The sequence below is a fragment of the Sturnira hondurensis genome, unplaced genomic scaffold, assembly GCF_014824575.4.
Source record: "Sturnira hondurensis isolate 20B ecotype Veracruz unplaced genomic scaffold, ASM1482457v3 Scaffold0017082, whole genome shotgun sequence".
In the NCBI taxonomy this organism is placed as follows: domain Eukaryota; kingdom Metazoa; phylum Chordata; class Mammalia; order Chiroptera; family Phyllostomidae; genus Sturnira; species Sturnira hondurensis.
In genome coordinates, this window is record NW_028089713.1 from 590,997 (window position 1) to 613,278 (window position 22,282).

At 54.5% G+C, this 22,282-nt stretch overlaps 1 protein-coding gene across 1 annotated transcript in view; it reads right to left on the bottom strand.

Annotated features, from left to right (window-relative positions):
- Positions 1-21,745, bottom strand: part of RASSF5 (Ras association domain family member 5) — a 69,890-nt gene extending 48,145 nt beyond the window's left edge. Inside the window, exon 1 of the mRNA XM_037067089.1 lies at positions 21,269-21,745. Within this exon, the coding sequence (XP_036922984.1) occupies positions 21,269-21,722 (454 nt within the window). The 5' untranslated portion in view covers positions 21,723-21,745. The remainder of the gene's footprint in view (positions 1-21,268) is intronic.
- Between the last annotated feature and the right edge of the window lie 537 nt (positions 21,746-22,282).

Consider the following 22,282-nt stretch of genomic DNA (forward strand, 5'->3'; position numbering starts at 1 on the left):
CTCCTGGAGCTGGAACGGATGACGCCAGTTCTCTGAGGCAAGCACCAGACACCTACAAGTGCCCACACACATTTCTGGGCCCCACAGTGGGCAATCTCTGGCATGAGGGTGGCTGCACCCTGGGAACGGTAAAGGGCACAGGGAGACATGAGGCCAAGTCTCCCTGCCCGCAGTGCCCAGAATCACCTGGGCTTTGATAAGGTAGCACCGAGGCCAGAGCGCACACAGAGCGGCATTGTTCGGGCGCCGCTCCTGAGACACACCTGTGCAGCTCTGGCTGCGCCCTAAGCATGAAGAATGCTCTGGGGATGCCAAGAAGTGGGAACGAGGAGGAGGAAGGACTGGAAGCTCTCCCAGCTGTATGGCAGGCGGGTGCTGCCACCAGTTCACGAAGGGGAGAGTGCCGTGGGAGAGGCAAAGGTCTGCTGACACCGGAACTCCACAGCCACCAGTACGTCTGAGTCTCTCAGTTCCCCCTCCCCTCCCCTCCTCCCCCCGACTGTGTCTTTCTCTGACTCGTACACCCCGTGAAAACAGCACCAAAACCTCAGAAAGATTTTGTTTGATACACCTTGATGCTAAGCTGGACAGAGGCAGGAAACAGGAGATTCCAAGAGGAGTGTTTTGGGACTTTATTTTATCTTTTATGATTGTTATTAGGTGTATTGGGGTGGCGGTGGATCACACAGGTTTCAAGCGAACATTTGTATGACACCAGGTCTGTATGCTGCCTGGGTGCCCACCACCTACAGTCGGGGGGTTTTGAAGAGCACCGCCGATCACCAGCGACTCTGGTCCATCAGACCGCGTGACCACGGCTGGTGCCAACACGGAAGCGCACCCTGACAGCCCCCAGCCCCTGGGAGTGGCAAGCCTGGGCTTTCAGGCCAATGGAAGTGAAGTCAGAGCCACCATGCCCATCTCCGGACACAGCAGCATGCCCCGCGGGCCACTGCTGGCCGCTACAGGCTGGTTGTGCTGAGAGGGGACACCCGTGAGATTCCAAGGCAGGGCTGTGTTCTACTGGGACCCAGTGGTTAAACCCCCACAGGTCATCTCTCGTTCAAGGCAGCTCCTAACCAGGTGCTGCCAGGCCAGGCCTGCCCTTGGCATCCAGTGCTCCACAGCCTTCAGCTAGGCGATCTAGGCGAGGAAAAAAGCGGGACTTTGGGTGGCACAGGGCCACACAGGCCCAGGAAGGGCTCAGCCTTCCCTGGACAGCAGCACTGTCACCGTTGGCAGCAGCTTCAATGTCTTGAGCAGGCTCTTCCCCACGCCCTGGGCTCGCATGAGGGTGAAGACGAGCAAGACAGGACACCTGGGGGGACTCAGGCGGGCAGGGCAGACAGGACACACTTGTGCAAAGATGAGCAGTGGGTGAGACAGCCCTCAGCAGGGGCTCAGACCCAGGAAGCTTGTTCAGAAGACACAGATGCCTGTGGGCCATTGCCGGCAGGTGAGGCTTCGCAGCACGGGAGGCTCCGGGAGCTTAAAGAAGGGACCGGGCTGCAGGTGACTCCCAGTCCCTCGTGGCAGGGCCAAGGGGAGACAGGGAGCTGTCGCATGGCAGAACAAGTGGGACGAGGATCACCCCAACAAGAGGCAGCAAAGGCTTGGGGGTGCCAGTCCTTGGCTCTAACTGTAGTGTCTCAGGGAGAACAGGCATCTCTTAACCTCAGTGTTGGCATCTGGGAAGCGGAACCAGCCCTTCCTCTCTCACCCTCCTCTCCAGCTACAGGCCCTGTCTCCACTCCCAGGAGGTTCTGAGGAATAAATGTGCCTTCAGGTCGGGAAGAGGGGCCTGTGGAAATAGAAGGGCTGACTGTGGGGAAGAATGATGCGAACCAAAGGCAGCCCTTCTCCAAGGAAGGAACCGGGAGCCAGGACGGAGAGGGGGCTCGTAGGGCCCGCCTCAGCTCCCAGACTCTGTCGGCTCCCCAGCTGCCACAGCAAAGCACCACGAACAGGTGCTCAGAACTGCAAATCACTGTCTTGGGTCTGGAGGCCAGAGGTCTGCAATCAACCTCTTGGCAGATCACGCCGCCTCTGAAACCTGCGGGGGAGACTCTTCCCTTCCTCCTGCCGGCTCCTGACAGTTTGCAGACAACCTCCAGTGCTGCTTGGCTCGTAGCTGCATCACTACGGTCTCCACCTCCCTCCGTCTCTGCATGGCCTCTCCCTGTGTGTCTCTCTGTCTCCACATGGTCACCTTCTTCTAGGACAGCCATCATATTGGATATGAGAACCACCTGCTTAACTAATCACACCTGCAACTGCCCTGTTTTCAAATCAGTCACATTCTCGGGCACTGGGGGTTAGGGTTTCAGCACATTTTGGGGTGGGGGTACAATCCGACCCACAACATAGACCGAGACCACATTGGGAACCCAGTGCCCTGAGGCCCAAGCAGAAGGGGTTTCTCCCGGGACCATCTCTAGAGACCAGCAGCAGACAGGCAGAGGAGGAGGAGGCCAGGGAGCATGGAGCTGAGGCCAGGGCTACCGGCCTGCCTCCACCAGCCCTGCTCCTGGCCTTCTCAGTCCCTGTCACCATCAAAGTCACCATCGGAAGGCCCAGAGATGGCAGTCCTTCCCCCACTGCCGCCCAGAGGCGGTGTCCCGCGGGGACGGAATGACCTGCACGTGGAGGTTGTTTCTCCAAAATGCGGGAGCAGCCATCCTCCCCTTCATCCCCAGGGCGGCCAAGTCAGTTCCTGTTCCACCCCAGGTGCATGTGCCACCCACACACGCTCACTCACAGGCACAGCATCCGCTGCACAACCGGAGGGCCGAGTTTTTGGAGCTGGAGGCATTCCATTGATGAGGAACCTTTGTGACCCTTTCGTTCCAGACCTACAGGCAGGAAGTGAGGTAATGTGGACCTTTCCACTGACCCCCCTCCTCCTGTGGAGCCGGGTGAGGGGCAGGCAGGAACCCAGGTGGCAGAACCTGGTTGACGGGGAGCCCACTGGCCTTCCCCCGCCCCCCCCACCCCGTGAGGGCCACTCCCAGGTCAGCAAAGAGCAGCTTCTCCCCCTGCACAGCCAACGCCACTTCCGAGGCCCAAGACGGAGCACCACAGCCTCTGATTCCAGGAGCCGCGCAGCCACGCCCGGGGTGCCCCGGGCCTTCCTGTGGCTCAACCTCAGAACAGACCTCGCCACCTTCGGCATTCCTGCCCTGGGGACCTGGCCACACTGTGTACGAGGGAAAGAGGGGGGACTTTGAGGAAAGCCTGGCCTCCTGTCACTGCTCCACCTTTCCCTCCGCGGGACAATGCCCAGCCAACTGAGCCACACAGGTCAGGACTAATTCCTTAGTTTTTGTTTTTGTTTTAAATATTTTATTTATTTATCTTTTAAAAAGAGAGGGAGAGAAATATCAATGTGTGGTTGCCTCTCATGCACCCCCTGCTGGGAACTGGCCTGCAATCCAGGCATGTGGCCTGACTGGGAATTGAACCACTACCCTTTGGTTCGCAGGCCCGCACTCAGTCCACTGAGCTACACCAGCCAAGGCTAATTCCTTAGTTTTGATAACTATTCTGTGGTTATACAAAATGTCATCATTATGGGAAGCTGGGCATATCGGAACTCTATATTCTTCTGTAAATCTAAAATTACTTAAAAAGAGAGAGAAACAGCAGCAGCACATACACTTAGTTCAGACATGTGGGTGTCACACCGCCCTCTGGGCTTCTTCCTGCAGGACTCTGTGCAGACGGGGTGCTCATCTGCATGTGAACACGTCTTCACTAAAATGCGCATCACACAGTTGCCTGTGACAACAAAGTACCCAAAGTGGCAGTCTGCATCTGCAGGAAACCCGCTATTGTTGAAATGGATATTGTTGAAATGAAACACCGTTGAGCCATAGTATAAGGTGATACAGGTTAGGACGGGCCACCTTAGGAAGATGTCCACAGCACAGCCTTAAAGGGAAATGCTGTGATCTCTGGCCCTGCCTGTACAAAGGCACACATGCACCTGCGTCTGTACCAAGCACAGAGAGACATTTGAAAGGAAGGCGACGAGCGGTGGGGGGACTGCACGCGCTTTTCCTTTCTTCAGTCTCTAAAATTTTGTGATGCACAAAGCTGTTTTTACTAATGGAAAGAATATCACAGAAAGGGAATAAGTTAAAATCAGGGACCTACATCGCGATGACCACAGACACCATTATTCCCCACCTACAACATGCCAGACACTTCGTGTGAGTTCAACACAATCAACACGACACCTGTGTGGTATGTTTCTACCCCTATTTTAAAATGACAGACTTTACTTTTCACAGCAGTTTTAGGTTCACGGCAAACTTAAGCAAAAGGATACAGATGGTTCCCCTCGTCCCCCAACACAGACCCACAGTTGAGCAGCCCCTCCCATCACCAGCATCCCCACCAGAGCGGCTTGCACAGCACAGCCGACAAATTCACAGGGACGTGTCGTTCCGGTCCTGGCCCACCGTGCACACTAGGGTTCACTCTTTGGGTTGTTCATTCTGTGGTTCGGGACGAAAGTATAAGGACATGCATCCACCACTGGAATACCACACAGAGCAGTCCCACTGCCCTAAAAACCTCCGTGTTCCACCTAGTCCTCATTCCCTCTGCCCGGCCCCTGGCAGCCACTGATCTTTCTACTGTCTCCGTGGTTTTGCCTTTTCCAGAATGCCAGGTAGTTGGAACCAGTTTATAGCCTTTTCAGACTGGCTTCTTAGTAACATGCATTTAAGATTTCTTCATGTCTTTTTGTGGCTTAATAGCCCATTTCTTTTGTAGTGCTGAATAACATTCCATTGTCTGGCTGTACCACAGTTGGTTTATTTACCCATTCACCTACGGAAAGAGGAACAACTTGCTTCTAAGTTTTGGCAATTGTGAATAAGGCTGCTGCGAACATCCACGGGCGGGTTTTCATGTGGATGTGGTTCCCAGCCCCTCCTCCGGTTCACCCCAATTTTAGAGGTGAGGAAACAGCCTCGGAGAGGTCTGGAGACCTGTTGGAGCCACACAGGGTTGGAGTGGAAACCCATCACACCTGCTGCTTCTCAGTGGCTCTGTTTTCTGGGAACCCGACCCTCAGAGCCGTCACCTCCACTTGGTCCTGTTCCCACTCACCCTGCTCTGTTTGAGGCCAGGGATGGGCTTCATCAGTCATGGGGGTCAGGATGGCCCAGGCCAGAAAAGAGTGTGAGTTAAAAAGATGTGCATAAGAAGTTGGCCTTTTCCCTGCCCTCGTAGGCAGCAGCAAGAGCGTCCCTCCCTGATGCCCCCTCCCAGTCCTGGAAGAGCCAGTTCACAGCTCCCACCCCAGCCCAGTCGAGCCCCTCAGCTCGGAGCTTTGGAAGCCACCCACACCACCCGCCACCCTGGACTGGTTCTGTCCACACATGGCCCCTGCGTTTCCCGCAGACTGAGCTACTTGAGCAGCAGCCAGAGGCTCCCACACTGAGCTCCCGGGGGTCAGACCTTCAGCCAGGCTCAAGTTCCACAAGTAGCGGACTCTCTACAACTCCACTCCCAAGGACAACACAGCAAAGCCAACCACCTCATTGTGTGGATGAGACATGAGGATGGTGGGAGAATGGACACAGCCAGCTCCCTAGCTCACGGAGGCACTGAAGTGTGCCCGCGCCGTTCAGCCGCTCGGTGCTTTATGTGCGTGGCAGGGGTCTTTGGGAATGGGCACGAGGGGCACAGCACTGAACCAAGAGCTGGGGCGTGGACAGGGTCTGGCCTCCAGAGTCACACAGATCAGGGCTGGACCCCAGGGCCTGCTACTGCCTGGCAATGAGGCGGGCCTGGACAACCCACTGAACCTCAGTAAAACATGGGATTTATTCAGCCCCCATGCCCTCATCTGCAAAACAGAAGTAATACCTTCCTTGCCAGCAGCCTTGTTGCCAAAATTAGAGAATATATATAAAGTACCCAACAGTGCTACACATAGTAAGTGCTCCATAACTGGTAACTCACTTTCGACTAAGGGATGACCGAGTCTGAGCACCCAGGCGACTGGTGACTCGGTGTGTGATGCCAGCCAAGAACACCTCTCAGTTACTGAGTTCCCTTCCAGTGTATTAGGTGGGAAGAATCTCCCTCCCTCCGGCCCTCGGGGCACTTCCCCCTCACGGGTGACAGCGGTGAGAAGGTGCAGATGTGGCCCGAGAGAGGCAGGCCGTGTGCAGGCCCTCAGGGTGACAGACACCGCAGGCATCTCTGAGAGTCCCGCCTTGGTCACCAATGGACGAAGGCAAGAGATCTTGTAAAACTGTGAAAATAAAGGAGTTGAGGGTGGGAGAGCCAAATGGACCTCATTCCTCACACGCAAGTGTCTGCACGAGCTGTGTCACCTGGACGTCTGACCTCATATCTGAAAAGGTCCAGGCTGTACTGAGGGTGTGGCCATACAGACAGATGTGCGAAAGCACAGCACAGTTTCGGAGCAGGGGCGATTAAAGTGCGTGCACCCACAGAACAAACTCAGAGAAGCAGAGAGAGAGTATTGAACCTTTTTTTGTAGTTATGTCTCTTATCTTCCCACCTACCCAGTTACTAGTCAATTTGCACGGTGCACGCAGGCTCCCCCCCGCGTGGGTTTACTGAGGGCCTCCCAAGTCGGGCTGTTCCGAAAGACAGCCAGTTCAAGCCAAAGATTCCTGTAACAGGAACAGGTGTGAAAGGAATATGTATTCACGTATTTTTTTCAATACTGACCTATCCTATTTTAATTGTCACAGGGAAAAACAAATCCTATTTCCAGAGCACCTTAAGAAAAGAAAAGAAAAAAACGTTTTGAAACACTGTATACAGCTGGGTTGGGGGGGATTTAACGGCAACAACAGCCCTTGGTGTCCAAAGCCAGTGTGGAGCCACCAGAGGCCCTCTCGGCTCCGGCCAGCTCAGGAGGGGCCGCGCCTCCAGGCGTGTGTCCTGGTGCTTTGGGTGTAGGAGAGACAAAGCAGGTGGGTGCCCCACCTCTGAGCTCAGGGCTCTGTTCCCATCCCTGGGGCCCCTGGGAAGACATGAGGAGGAGCCTGGGCAGCTGACAAACGAAAGGACAGTAATGAGGGGCGGACATGGAATGAGGAGCTGGAGGGTGTTTTTGCTATTGTTTTTTGCTTTTGATTTTAAAGCAAACACCATCTCTGGGAGGGGGGACACCGGGCGGCTTCACCCCTTGCTGACCTCGAGTCTACCGCCAGTAATGTCCCTCAGACTCCCAAGACAAGGGCAGCCAAGTAGGTTTGCAAACAGTCCTGCAGGGGCGTGTGCGGACCACAGGGCAGCAGAGGATCCTTAGACTGACACGTGGACGTGAACGCACAAACAGGTGCATGCCCACAGGTACGCCTACTCAAAGTGCCGGAGGTCACGGGAGGGCGGGAGCAGACAGGTTCAGTCCTCCATGGGACAGCCAGGCTGCGGCAGCCAACTGGTTTTTCCACATCTGCTTTGATGTCACTTGCATTCAAAGTGCCCATCAACAACCCAACCCCCACCAACCCCGTGAAAAGAGGCTTTCTGCAGCGAGAAGAAAAGTAAACAGATTACATATGAGTTTCTCCCTGCAGGAGACACACAAAAGTTTCTTTACAGCTGTACCCCCGCAGCCAGGACCACCAGAGACTTCTGGGGAGACCCAGGCCTGCTTCCTGCTGACCCCCAAGCAGCCTTTTAAAATGATACATGACTTGCTCCTTGGCAACATGCTCGCTTAGCTCCTAATGATGCCCGGTGGGCTAATAATCCAGCCTTGCCAGTTAATTAAGTGGTGTGGTGAACGCAGTGATAGGAATTTGCTCAGAGAATGCCTTTAAGAGTTCATACCCCTCCTCCACTTCGGCTTGGGCCTCCTTCGAACCTTCCCTCTTTCACTGAGGTGCAGGCAGCCTACCTTGGCCCAGGCACCATGGAAGAGCAGATGGCCGTGGGGGCTTGCAAAGGTGACCTGCTGGGAGTAGTTGTTACAGGTATTTCTGGGAGCACGACATTAACAGCAGCTGCCAAGAGGACCTCTATGTGACAAGTGTCACATCAAGTGGTTTACCGCCGTATCTCTCCAGCTTGACCATATAGCACCAGCTTGAGGTCGGCACTCCTTCCCCATTTACACCGGGAAAGACCGGGGCTCCGAGGGGTTCGCCTGTGCAAGGAAGGCCCCCAGCCAGGAGTCCAAGATCCAGACTCGGCCGGCCTGGCTCCAAGCCCGTTTCCTTAAGGCCCACACCACAGGTTGCTCACAGAGTCCTGAGAGCAGATGAGCTGTTCTAGAAATCTGCCTGCGGTCTTCTGTTCCTGTCCCCTCTGAGCACCACCTCCCCCTCCTCATCCAATCAATCAGGTCCGAACGCCAACACGAGTTAAAACGAGCACGTCTTAGCCACAGTGCGGCACGAGCCCTGACCTCAGTGCTGCTGCTCCAGGCCTGATTGATTTGACCAAATCTATAACTCCGGAGGCTGAATAGCAGAGGAGCAAGGAAATGATCTGTTGAGTAATTCTTAAGGGGGAGGTGGGCGAAGATGAACCTGCAGACACCAGTGAGCATTTAAATTGAGGAATTCAGTATCCCGCTGGCCTCTGAGTGAGGGTCACGGTATACTCAGGGCGACTGGTGAGGATAAATTATTCAGGCTGGCTGAAGAGTGTGTGTCTCCAAATGAGGATCAGCTCTACTCGAATTAAAATCCCCACTTCTCAAGAGATAAAACCTTAATCAGAAAAATTAAATTTTCCACAGTGAAGATCATATTGTTTTTTAAACTCCACTTTCAGAAGCCTAGCCCAGAGATGAGTTTTTTATTTAATTCCACCCCTAAGGTTCAGTGTGGTGGCCACCCAGAGGCCCACCCACTCCTGAATGTGTAAGAGAACCGAGCGGGAGTCCCATGGAAGGCTGGTGAGCTCCAAAGACCTGGCCGTCAGAGAGCAGCCGCCACAGGCCAGCAGGACAGAGAGTCCAGCGGTGGCTGGTTCCAGGCCGTCCCTGCAGCAACGCCCCCAACAGGGGGCGTGCCTTATCTGAGCTGCCTCATCACGGAAACAGCAAAGCCGGCTCCCACTCCCACCGCACAGCAGTCTGTCTAAAAACAAGCAAGCAAGACACCAAACAAACACAGATGCTTTGCCCCTTTAGCACAGGGTGCGGCAGAAATCTGAGGTGCTGCTGGTAGCATCGTGCAGCAGAACGGCCGGAGGGCAGGTGCTTGGGGTCCTGTTGGCCCGGTCTTTTCTCTTTGAAAAGGGGAGTAAGATGGCCTGAATTCTACGAAAACTTGAACTACCACCATCTCTGCTTCTCATTTCTCACTCAGCCCACACCTCCCTGTGACCCTTCTCCGGACAAGGGCTGTCCTCACCCTATTACTGCTCAGGGAAGGAAACTCACCCAGTCACTGCCCGAGGCGGGGGCTCTGGTCCAGCCCTGTCCCATCCAGCCTGTCCCACATGGCCTGTCCCATGGGCAGCCCTACTAACTGAGCAGGTGAGACGCCCTTGCCCCAAAGCATAACACTTCCCAGATCCTTAGAAGGCCGACTCAGTACCTGATAAGATCTGGTGCCCCTCAGAGCCACAGGATGGGCAGAGGGAAAGCTTCCACCAGCACAAGTACCCAAACTAAGAGGACTTCTTGGCCCTACTTCTCAGGCAAGGAAAGGCTGTTAAAACCCACGGCCGACAAGGGCCTCTGAAATGGGTTGACCCTCTCCTCAGGTCTGGCTATTCCACCTAAACCTCAGCTTTGGTCCCTGGGGAGTTGGGGGGGCCAAGGAGTGGTGCTGAGCTCAGCATTTAATCCCAGGCTACCAGAAGTGCCTGCACTCCCTTCCCCATGGGAAAGGCCTTGGAACCCCTGAGCACCCCATGCTGGAGCGACGTGGACCTACCGCGGGGCAACCTGGCTTCATGGCGGAAACTCTGCGGGGCCTGGAGCTTTCCTGATCCCAAGGGGCTCTTAGGGAGCCTGTGGAAGAGCCGCTGGAGCCTTGCAGTGACGGTTCCAAAGCAGGCAGTGGCCACCTTCTCCTCTCGGCCCTCTGTCATCCCAGCTGCGGGAGGTCAAGTAGTGTCTCTCTGGGCCTGGTGTCGGGGATGGAGGGACGAGTGAGGAAGTCACTGGCCACTGGAAGGTCCTTGAGGTTCTGCTCAGATCAGTCCAGCCTCACGCTCCTCCAAGGCAGCCGTAGGCACCTGGGGCCCTGGTGGCGGCAGCGCAGCCTGAGTGATGCCTTCTCCTTCCTAGCGCCTTCTCTCCACCTCCCCCAGTGGAAAACTTTCTATTCCTGGGGCTTTTAGCTTGATAAGATAAAAATGCCCCCACTGAAGAGGCTGCAGGAAAGAGGCTGCCCGAGCCTCACTCCTCTAGCGCCTGTGAGTCTGAAAATCAATGTCTCCAAAGTTTCTGCAGACGACAGCAGTGGTTGGTTACCTCGCATAGTGTGCCCGGTTCCAGGGTCTTGGTAATGGATTTCTTTGGGGACGGTGATTAATAATGCTTTACCAGCTGTAGAGCTTCCTAAGGGACCACCGGGGCTAATTCACATCCTCCCATGCTAAGCCTGTGTTGGAAGTGGGGTGGGCGGGGCTCAGCTCTCAGCCATCCAAGCCCGGAAAGAGGTGGTGTTGCTTTAAGAGGGTCAGACACTTTATCTGAGACCAGGCACAGGCGAAGGAGAAAGAAAGAGAAAAGAAGAAGAAAAATATAGAGTCTCTCATTAAAAGGGTGAAACGCTGTCCTCTTGCCCTAAAATGATGCTCACAGGGTAGCCCCTCAACATGGAGTCCCAGAAACAACCAAGTCCTGGGGGGACGGTTTCTGGAGGTCCTGTCACTCAGGCTAAGACGGGCAACTGGTGCTGGCCAGGCAGCCGACGTTCCAGGAGAGCCCCTCGGGCACCTGCTCCCAGCTGCAGAAATGAAGCCACTGTGTTCCGGTCACCTGGTGTGACCGGGAAGCCCACACTCGTCCGTTCAGAGATGAGTTCTGCTGTTCCTTCTGCGAACGCCAGCCTGGCTCCCCAGCTTTGGGCTGCGGTTTCTCCCCAGGTCATGGAGCATGCTCACTGGCATGCTGCCCCCACGGCCCATGTCCTTGGGCCCAGTTGGAGAGAAAATGTTAGCAGAGTAAACCTGAGCTGCACACTAGTCCTCCAAACAGGCTCCCCCATCACCACCCTTGCCAAAGGAAAGCTGGCCAGGCAGTCCCCATTTTGATCACCCCTCACTACAGAGGCCTCAGGACTTGGTGCAATTAGAATAAAAGCTTGTTCGTAAACTCAACAATAAAAACACATTGTTACAAGTCATTTATTTAATATGGAAATGCCCCCAAATTCCACCCTTTCTCACAAGGGGACTGATTCTTTCTCCTTAATACTTTCTGAGTGGGACTGAGCTGCCCAGTTTACCCAGCAACCTCTGCACCAAAAGAGGGTCACAAGTGAGGCTGGATCCTGAAATGGCACTTGGGGCCAGCAGGAGAGGGCTGGGAGTCAAGGTTCCTCCCACCGCCACTCTGACCCTTGCCCGTGAGATTCCCCAAGAAGGCCCAGGACGCCCACATGGCCAAGGGCATTGCCATTGCCACCCTCAGAGTGGACAACACACACATGCTGGGGGAATTTTTAAATGAGTCACACACAGTGGGGAAAAATCCCTCCCAAATGCCCCACTGTGGCTTGAGCATAAACTGACCACACTTCTTCTTTCTCCTCTTCACTGAGCTGTTCCTTGACAGGGTTCCCATTGGGGAACCCAGCAGGAAAGGTCTGGCAGAGCCCAGACACAGGGCTTGGGGCTCTAGAATCTTCACCGCTAAGCCTTTGAAAATGGGATAGATTTTCTACCACAGGGGTGGTTTAGGAGAAGCACTCACTAGAGGCAGGGAAATGTGTGTGATGATGAACTCTTGCTGCCTCTGACCTCTAAACTTTGACCAGATGACCTCTATGTTGAAGAGGGAGCCCAGCCAAGACCTAACAAAATTTGGAGAAATGGGCTTCACCATCGTAAGTGCTGAGTTTAAAATCTATTCCCGTTTTGAAATATGCTTTTAAGAACAGTCATCACTAGACTTCCGGACAAGGTGGAGGCATAGATAGATACACTGTGCCTCCTCACACAAGCAAAAGAAGAACAACAACAAATTTAAAAACAACCAGAACGGCCAGAAAACCGGCCTGTATGGAAGTCTGACAACCAAAGAGTTAAAGAAGAAACATTCATCCAGACTGGGTTACTACACAGAGAAGTGGGCTGTCCCGCCCTGGCAAACACCTAAGGCTCCACCCCTTACAACGTAACAGGTAGGCCAACACAAAGAAATATGGCCCAAATGAAAGAACAGATCAGAACTCCAGAAAAAGAACTAAGCAATGTAAAGACAGCCAATCTATCAGATGCAGACTTCAAAACACTGGGAGTTAGGATGCTCCCAGAAATGGTTCAATATGGTTGCAACATAGAGGAAGAAGTAAAGGCTATGCAAAGTGAAATAAAGAAAAATATACAAGGAACCAACAGTGAAGGGAAGGAAACTGGGACTCAATTCAATGATGTGGAGCAGAAGGAAGAAATAAACATTCCACCGGAAGAGAATGAAAAAACAAGAATTCATGAAAATGAGGAGAGGCTGAGGAACCTCCGGGAAAACTTTAAACATTCCAACATTCAAATCATAGGGGTGCCAGAAGGAGAAGAGAAAGAGCAAGAAATGGAAAACTTATTTGAAAACATAATGCAGAACTTCCCCAATCTGGAAAAGGAAATACACTTCCAGGAAGTCCAGGGAGCTCAGAGAGTCCCAAAGAAGTTGGACCCAAGGAGGAACACACCAAGAAACATCATAATTACATTAGTCAAAATTAAAGATAAGGAGAGACTCTTAAAAGCAGCAAGAGAAAAGGAGACAGTTACCTACAAAGGAGTTCCCATAAGACTATCAGCTGACTTCTCAAAAGAAACCTTACAGGCAAGAAGGGGCTGGAAAGAAGTATTCCAAGTCATGCATGAAAGGAAGGGAGCTACATTTAAGACTACTCTATCCAGCAAAGCTTTCATTTAGAATGGAAGGGCAGATAAAGTGCTTCCCAGATAAGGTCAAGTTAAAGGAGTTCATCATCACCAAGCCCTTATTATATGAGATGTTAAAGGGACTTATCTAAGAAAAAGATCAAAATTATGAACAATAGAATGACAATAAACTCACAACTATCAACAGCTGAACCTAAAAAATAAACCAAAACCAAAACCAAACTAAGCAAACATTTAGAACAGGAAGAGAATCACAGAAATGGAGATCACAGGAGGGTTATCAGCAGGGGAGTGGGAGGATGGAGAATGGAGCACAGGGAATAAGAAGCATAAATGGTAGGTAGAAAACAGACAGGGGGAGGGTGAGAATAGTACAAGAAATGGAGAAGCCAAAGAACTTTTATGTGCGACCCATGGACATGAATAACAGGTGCGGGATGCTGGTTGGAGAGGGGGTGCAGAGTGGAGTGTAATAAAGGGGAGAAAAATGGAACAACTGTAATAGCATCATCAATAAAATACACAAAAAATTCATCACGAAATAGACATTTACTTTTGTATACTGAACAGCTTCTGGCAAAACTCTTAGGTTACAGCTAGAATTTATTGCTCCATTTGCATAGGGAGGGAACTGTGAAGTGTTGTTTTTTTTGGATTTTTGAATACTTTCCTTAGTTGCAGAAAGGATGTGATTGTTTCAGCAGAAACCACAAAACCTCTAACTTCCTTGGATGTCAGAAGCACAGCTTCCTCCAAGTCAGCACGAAAGTCGGTGATGATGGCCAAGTGGCGACCTGACCTGGAGGAGCAACCAGTCAGGGCTGGGGTGGGCACGGGGGGGCTCTGGGAGCTGTGCTCTTCTGCACATGGCCCTGCCGGTGCCAGGGGACAGACCAGGCAGCTGTAATGCAACCCAGTTTCCCTATCCAACTCTTCTTCTCCCCAGCTGTCCCCTCTGAGATTCAGCCTGATTTCACTTTGGTTCATGGTTCGTCCTATGTCGTGAACTCTGACCCTGGGTCACAATAAGGAGGAGGCATGAGACAGAAAGATCTTCCACCTGCTTCTCATGCCCACTCTTCCATACACACCCAACACCAGCGGGGTGGGAGCTGGAGAGATACACTTGTTTCTTTTCCCTTTGGATTTAGAAAAATGTCACCTTTGGTTGAATGACCTCAGGATTTACACACCCTGGAAATCTAGAAACCAAACACTGCCAACAGGCTGAAGCGTGGCTGGCTCTCAGCTCTCCCGGCCTTGACCGACTCTCCGGTGTTTGCACAGCCGCCCCACCCCTCGGCTCGCCCTCCCTTTTCCCTGCACCTCTCTTTGTATGGACATTTCAGCCTTTGTTGGCAAATAAATGAAGAAACTCCACTAACTGGCACGCTTGATGATGTCAGCTCATAAGGCAAAAGACTGTGTTAGGTTCTGGTGCCGGGTTTGCCACAGTGATCCGGGTCTCCTCGGAGGAGCACTTTGGTCCCGAGTGCGGCGCCTCCCTCACCCGTGAGGTGGTTGGGGTTCAACCTGCCTGGAGTAAGCCGGTGCATGGAACACGCTTCAGGCGCGGGCGCAGGCATCTCTGAGGTAAAGTTATCTCCACCCCCACAGTTTCTTGGCCACTCTCGACTCCGTGTCCACAGGAATAGTTCCATCTGAACAGACTCATAGAGCAGCGACTGGCATCTCCAGCAAACACAGTCATCATCTTTCCCAGGTCCAACCTCCAGCAGAAACAAAACTCAAAAGGATCAGAGAATATATAGGCAAAGAACATCCCTGTGCCTTAGGCCTGGCTTCCGTGAACCCGTGGTCTGGTTTCTTAAAGGCGCCTGCAAGCCAAGTTTTCATTTCCTAGCAGCCCTAGCCAACAGCCACTGCAGACGTCTGGGTAAGACCTACCCCACCCCAGGAACGTTTGTTCAAGAAACAGGGAGAAGGAGTACAAGGTGGCGTGCAGGCCCTCCAATGAATAATAAACATGACCCAGTCCACAATGGTCACAGACTAGTGACATACCCAGGCACCTGCCTGCCCGCCCAGTGACACACAGGAATGAACAGCGTAGACTTCCCTGCACCACCCTTCTAACAAACCCTCAGCACAATGTCAGATCACACTTGTCCCCCGATGCCCTCCATGGAGCCAGGGTAGTAGGTGTGTGAAGAGTAATCCCGAAGAAATCGCAACCTGCTACAGCAACCGGGGGACGCGAGAGCCTTCATCAGGGACAGGGTGTGCGCCACAGGGAGGCGGGGCACCTGGCTGCCAGGCCAGGAGGGACCCCTGCTGCCTCTCCTCCTTCGTCTCCAAACAAGGCAATGAAAGAACCAAGCAGCCACAGCTTTCCCTCATGGGAACATCTCTCGAGAACCTCCTCTATGCCAGGAACCACAGGCAGGCTAGAACACGCCTTGCACGGACTTGCCGGCCGCTATAGCCAAGGCCCACACCATGGAGAGCTCTCGGGGCTCGCCAGCTCGGCCCATGTCTCCGGCATAGAATGCGGGGTGCTTCATAGAACACCCAAATATCACCCCCCACCGGGTCTGAGTTGAGACAGTCTTGGCCCTGGGGTGGGACTCCCTGTCACTCCTCCCCAGCACCGATTTTATTCCACTTACACCAGGCCCCTGGCAGCCGCGCCTGCCGCCCTGTTGGACACCAGGCCCTCGCCACTCCTCGACCTTTCCCCACAGCCTAAGCCGGCTCAGCTGCCCTTCCAACCCAGAGATCCGGCCCAGAGCATGTGGAGAGAAGCTTGTCAAAACTCTTGGAAAAAACTGAAAGTGACTAAATGCACAACCATCTCCCCAGTCAGGGCTGGCCTTTGCAGCGTCAGCGGCCGCCAGCATTCCTGAGCCAGCCAGGGGAGCGACGGGCAGAACCCTGCGGGAAGGGTGGGTGGCCTCTGAGGTCAGCAGAGGAGGCAGGAGGCCAAGGCAGAAGGCATCCTGCCACCCGCGCAGGCCGGATCTGTGGACCTACGGGTGGTGAGGAGGAGACCACACCAGGGGTGCTGAGGCACGGGATAGAGCCGGGGAATGACCTGTTTGCATGCTTCGCACGCCCACAAATACTCACCCGCCCAAGAATGCTCACTCACCTTGTCACCAGAAGAATTCGAACAGGGAGGCCTCCAAGAGGTCAGAGATGTGTTTACAGCTTCCTCATCGGCCCTACTGGCACCCTGGGCAGGGCAAGGGTGGCGAGCGGCTCCTTCCATGGGGCAACTGAGGAATGAGGAGTGGGTGTGAGGAGCCAGAGAGGGCCCCATGCTGGGTATGAACCGAAGGAGGGAAAAGGCATAACAGCCAGAGATGGCCCTAGGCCTTCAAGGACAGTCGGGTTCGCCTAATCTTACCCTGCCTCTAGCCAGGTGGACCTGCGACTCCTGCCACCATAAGGCCTCCCCGAGATGCGACCCCATGGAGCTATTCCAAGGATGAGTGTGGCAGGGAACAAGAAAGCACTTTGGGCTCTTCATAGAAAAGGCACTATTGACCTGTGAAGCACTTTCTTGTTTTATTTTCTTGGCGGGCCAGCCTGGGCCTGCTCGGGGCCTCAGCCACCCCTCCCGAGCTTCTGGCCCCAGCTCCTGAAGCAGGCGAGTCATTTCACCAGCGGGGCCCTCGGGGCGGGGCTGCCCTTGTTACTCGGGGCCTAGTGGCCAGGCTTGGCATAAGCTAACTCACTGGTAAACTTAGGAGAAGAGAGAGGATCCCAGATCAAACCCTGGGGGCTGAGGGAAGATGTCCATTCACATCCACCTAATAACTGGCAGGATCAGCAGGCAAACACACATGTTCATTACCAAGTCTAATTAGGCTGGCAGACAAGTGGCATTAATCATTTTTGACTGTACCTGGGAATCAAGCCCCTCTCACTCCATAATCAGAAAATTTCATGCTCTGATGAATGGGGGAAATTAAGCCCGCATTTAATGCTTTCACTTCCATCTTTTGAGAAGACAGGAAGCAGGGAGTAGAGGAAACAGAGGCAGCTTGGGGAGCTCAGAAGGCCTCTCTCAAAGCATCCCCGGTTGTTTCTCTGTACCCCGGCCTCCAGCTCCCCCACACTCCACTTGGACCTTTCCCAAGAAGACCCCAATTAGAGCCAGGGGCAGGGGAGGGGCTGGAAGTGGGGGACTCCACTATCTTTAACAGCACGACATCCATCTTGGTGCTTAATTTTCCTCACCTCAAAGCCGAGAATGGGCCTGAATCAACGGCAACACTTCAAGCCACGCACCTCAGCGCTGCTGGGTGTAAAGACAAATAAAGCACCATCCAAGGGCCCAGGGTTCTGGGTCTGCTACAGGAATACTCAAGGTCAACGTCCCAGTAATCTCTTCTACAAAGCACCCACCACAGGGCGTGGGCCCGCAGGACCCAGAGGCTGGCACAGGCGAGGCTCTAGTCCGCACAGGACAAGTGGTTAAGCATGACCATTACTGCAATGACAAGGCTGCTGGACAAGGGGCCCCAGGAGATACCAGCCTCACTCCCCAAGAGAGTCCCGCGTCCTCAGCCCTGAGGGCTACGGTAAATGTCTCACCCTCACCCCGTAATTAGCAACTATACAGAAGGGGCGGTTAGGGTGATGCGCCTCGGGTGCCCCTTTCAACTTGGCAATTCCAGATGCTTAACACATCATGGCCCCAAACAACACTCCTTCCGGAGAGAGACTAGCTCCAGGAGCGGGTACGTGGCACTCACGGCAGCATGCAGGGTATGTCCAAGCAACCTTCCTAGAATGTTGGGTTTCCCCATTCTCCCAGGGTGTCCAACCCGAGGCCCATGGGCTGCATACGGCCCAGGATGGCTATGAATGCAGCCCAGCGCAAAATTGTAAATTACTTATAACCTTTTGCTTATCAATTTTTGGTAGTGTTTGTATATTTAATGTGTGGCCCAAGACAACTCTTCTACTGTGGCCTAGAGACACCAAAAGGTTGGATGCCCCTGCGAGATCATTCCCTCGTCCACAATGGCTTACATACCCACTGAAAGGAGGCGGAAGGTCAAAGATCAACTCCATCTGCCTTTTACAGAGGGGAGGGTCCATGACCTGTAAGGGACGTTCTCTGAGAATAAAGCCAAAGAGCAGCACATTGCTTGCTGCAGACCACTCCCTCCCAGAGTGCCGGAAATGGCTCTTCCCCCAGTGCCGCCACCCCCCTGCCAAAACGCACATGTTCGCACAATTTTCTCTTCTCTCTCCTTTCTCTATTTCTACCTCTCCCTTTACTGCTCTCTCTTCACCAATGTCCCCTGGGTTTCCTTGTCTACCCAACAAACACGATTCCTTCGATCCTGGAAATTAACATCCACCCTGAACTTTCCTGTTGGCAAATCCAGCACTAACCAGAGCTCAGTTACGGACCTTGAAGCGGGGGTAAACTCAAACAAGAGGAACTTTTACTAAAGAGGCAGGCAGGCACTTTTCTAAAAGCTTCCCTTGTTGAAAGCCCATTTTTCGAACAAGGTTCCCACCCAGTGTCAGCTGCCTTATTGGGTGACACGGGTCAGACACATGTCACCCAATACCCAGGCCCTCCTGCTGGTGTCCAAGGGCAGGGAGATTTAATAGGAACAACAAGCATCCACCTTTGCTGAGCACGACTGACTGAAACCGTGTCCCGTGGCTGTCACACTACGCTGGAGGTGAGCAATACAAAGACAAAGTGCCAAGGTCCTGGTGACAGCTAAGCCACCGGCCTTCTGTGAGTATGCTCCTCAGCCAGCAGGTGGGAGTGACATTTCTGGGACTTCCTGGACATGCCCACACTTCTGGGGACACTCATGGCCTTGCTTCGCCACTCAGCTCAGCAACCAGGCGGAGTTTGGAAACCCCGCACTGCTTGGAAAGGTGATGCTAAGAGGGGCCTGAGCCCAGAGGAGTTGTTACAGCTGCTGAGTGGGAGGGACAGTCACGTTCGTGTGGCACCAAATGTTCACGTCGCATTGTTCAGGCACTGTTCTAAGCACTTTTCAAACATTGATTCATTTAATCCTTACATTAACAGTAAAGTTGGTAATGTTATTACCCCTATTTTTTAAAATTAGGGAGTAAAACACAGGGTTACACCGAGACTCAGTGGCAAAGTCAAGATTCACACCCGGTCTGTGGTTCCAGGCCACGCTAGAACTACTGCACAGTGCTGCCCTTCAAAAGCCATGTTTCTGACCTCCACTTTTCAAAATAAAGATAAAACAAACTAACCCTGCCATGGAATTAGATCTCCCGCTTCAAGAAAGACGCCAGTGAGCCCCGCCTGCGGGGTCCCCCGTGCCGATCCTCCCTTGGGCATCAGACCGTTTCCTAACTGTCCCCCTCCAGCCAAGTGCACAGTGAGTCAGTGCGAACGACAGCAGGCAGAGGCCTTCTCCATGGCTCCTTGATTCCAGCTCTGCACCCTCTCTCTCTCATTCAGACATCCCTGGCTGGTGGTGAACCCACGTGGGGGCCAAGTCACACAAAGTCAGAGGAGATGTCCTTGCACCTGAGTCTTCTGCCACCAGAAACTACTTATGAACTAACCAAATTAAACAATTCTAATGTAAAGGGAATATAAATTCATTTAGTCATGGAGTACCCTGCACACGTGCACACACACACAGGAATACACCATTATCACTACTACCACCCCACAAAAATCACAAAACTCTGTGCAAAATGTTCAGCAATTAAAACAGTCCCCACACGTCTCAATACAAACTAGAATGCCAAAGAGGCAGTTTCCCCTGGATTCCCACACGGCAAGCCCATCACGGTCACCTGCCGCCCCTGTGTCACTGGGGGGGGTGGGCACGGTGAAGCGCCCCAGGACCCCTGACAGGGCCGAGTGCATTCGGTTCTACTGTCAAGTCCGTGCATTTACCAAACGACGGCAGCCCTCACCCATCATCGCATGCACCTCTGTAACTCTGGCTCTTTCCTTCTTAACCTGTACTGTGAATTCTGGTGTTGGAGGGAGCAGCACCCCCTCTCCCTCCCAGCCTTCTCCTTCCACTTGCCCCTGACTCGGGGTCAGCTCTGGCTCCCTGCAGCCAGCTGCAGTGGGAGTGCACTCACTGCACAGCCTTGACTGTGACCTGCCTGCAGAGAGAGACCAAGCAGGGGCTTCCTGATGTGGGAGAGGCTGCTGCTGTCCAAAGCGGCAGCTGGATGGGAGACCATGGGGGAAGGGCCTTTGCTGAAAGATGCAAACCACAACATATTTCCAGAGACGCCAGATAGAGTTGTGCCATTGTCTGTGCTTTGTGTCTCAGATATTTAAAATATGTATATAAACACATAGATGCCCCCTGCCAAACATGGGCAACAGGGAAAATGGGGGTGGAGGTGGAGAGAGGACGCTCACTAAAGAAATACACACACCTAACTGTAAGAAGAGAAAAATGATAAACCCTCAAGGACTGCACTTTGGCTCAGAAAATCCACAGCCTGGGTGCCCAGTGTTTCATAGCCGAGTCCAGCGCAGGGGAGGCTGGGGGGCTGAGGGCGCTGGGAGGAAGGGGCCAGAGCTGGGTCGCTTTAGAGCATGACAGCCCGCGGTCACACAGGACGAAGAGGAGGAGGCAGGGTACAGTCAGACATGAGAGGACAGTCCAAAGGTGTGAGGGACCAGCGGCAGAAGGCAGGAACCAGCACAAGTCCAGGGTGACCACAGGCTCTGTTCAGCCTCAGAAACGTTTCTATTCAAAGCCTAGCCAGGTCGCCTCCTTGTCCCAGCAGGTCACCCTGGAGGAGGGACGTACCACAGGTGGACATTTGGTGGACAGACCGTTTGCTACTGACCCCAATGAGCACAAGTCAATCAGCCACCTCACTGCCTACCTCACAGCCCGCTCTCACGGACCGGCAGCAAAAGCAGGAGGGTGCACTGGAGATGACAGAATGACCTTGCGGCTGCGGCCATCGCCCCCCACCTGCGCGCGTGTGTGTCCACAGGAGTGTGTCTGAGGAGGGGGCGAGGCAAGTACCCGTCAGGAAAAGGGGTATTTGTTCCCGCAGAACCGTATCTGGGCAGCAGGCAGACACGAAAGGACACGGAACAGGGAAGCAAAGAGCAGAGTCTCCAGGGCTTATCTCTATCAGTTCAAGTCGAGGTCCCCTCTGAAGCCGGAGCGTCAGTGCCCCGCCCCAGCCCCAGCCCCTCGCAGTTCCGCGCCCAGGGACCGCGGTCTTCCCGCGCCCTCCCCTGCCCGGCCCTCACACTCACTGGCGCAGCGCAGCGCCTGCCGCAGCACCTCTCGTCCGCACAGGTCGCACCAGCCCCGGCCGCTCCGTAGCGCCAGGTCGGTGAAGCAGTGCCCTTCGCCTTGCTCCGCAGGGACGCGGGGATCCTGCGGTTGCTCGAAGATGCTCCGCACGTCTCGGGGCCGGGGCGCTCCAGGGCGCCGCCGCAGTCTCTGCTGCAGACCAGGCCGCAGAGGGCGAGCTGGGCGGGAGGCCCGGGGTGGGGGGTCCAGGTCCCCGCGGGCGGCCCTTCGGGTGCCGCGCCCCTGGTGCGCCCCGGGCGCAGTGGAGATGGGCGCAGGGGCGCAGCGGCGGGAGATCCCGCTGGGTGGCGGCGGCGGCTCCGGGCCGCTCAGGCTCTGCAGGTATCGCGGCGGTTCTGGATCCAAGAGTAGCCGGTACGGGCGCTGCCCGATGGCCGGGGACGCCATGACCATGCCCGGCGTGGCGGAGGCTCTTCTCCCGAGTTTGCCTCGAGAGGAGGGCGGCCCCAGACCAGTGGCCTTTAAAGGGACCGCAGGCTGCGGGGCGGGGCAGGGGCGGGGAGACTCGGGAGAGGCAGGAAGGACGACCCCGGGGAACCACCGACCGACAGAGCCGCTGGGTCGGCGATGGGGGGCGCCCGAACGAGTGTGGATTTCGGGGCGTCTTCTGGAAACGGCCAGGATAGCTGGAGGATTAGCTAGAAACATACAAAATGTTGTTCTATTCGGAACAACTCCGTCTGCCTGCAGCCCCACCTCTGTCGCCCTCGCATCACTCCCCCCGACACCAGCTCGCCGCTACTTCCCGCAACACACCCAGGTGTGGGGCGGGCAGGAGGGGCCGCTGGACACCTCGCCAGAGGTGGCGTCCGGAGAAAGGTCCGCGCGGGATCTCTGCCCTCCACCCTCCCGATTTTCAGCGGACCCGAGGGACGCGTCCCTTTCGATTCCTCCCTCCCCTGGCCTCGGCCTGTGCACCCCCCCTCCCCCCGCCCCTGCGCCGCGAGCCGAGC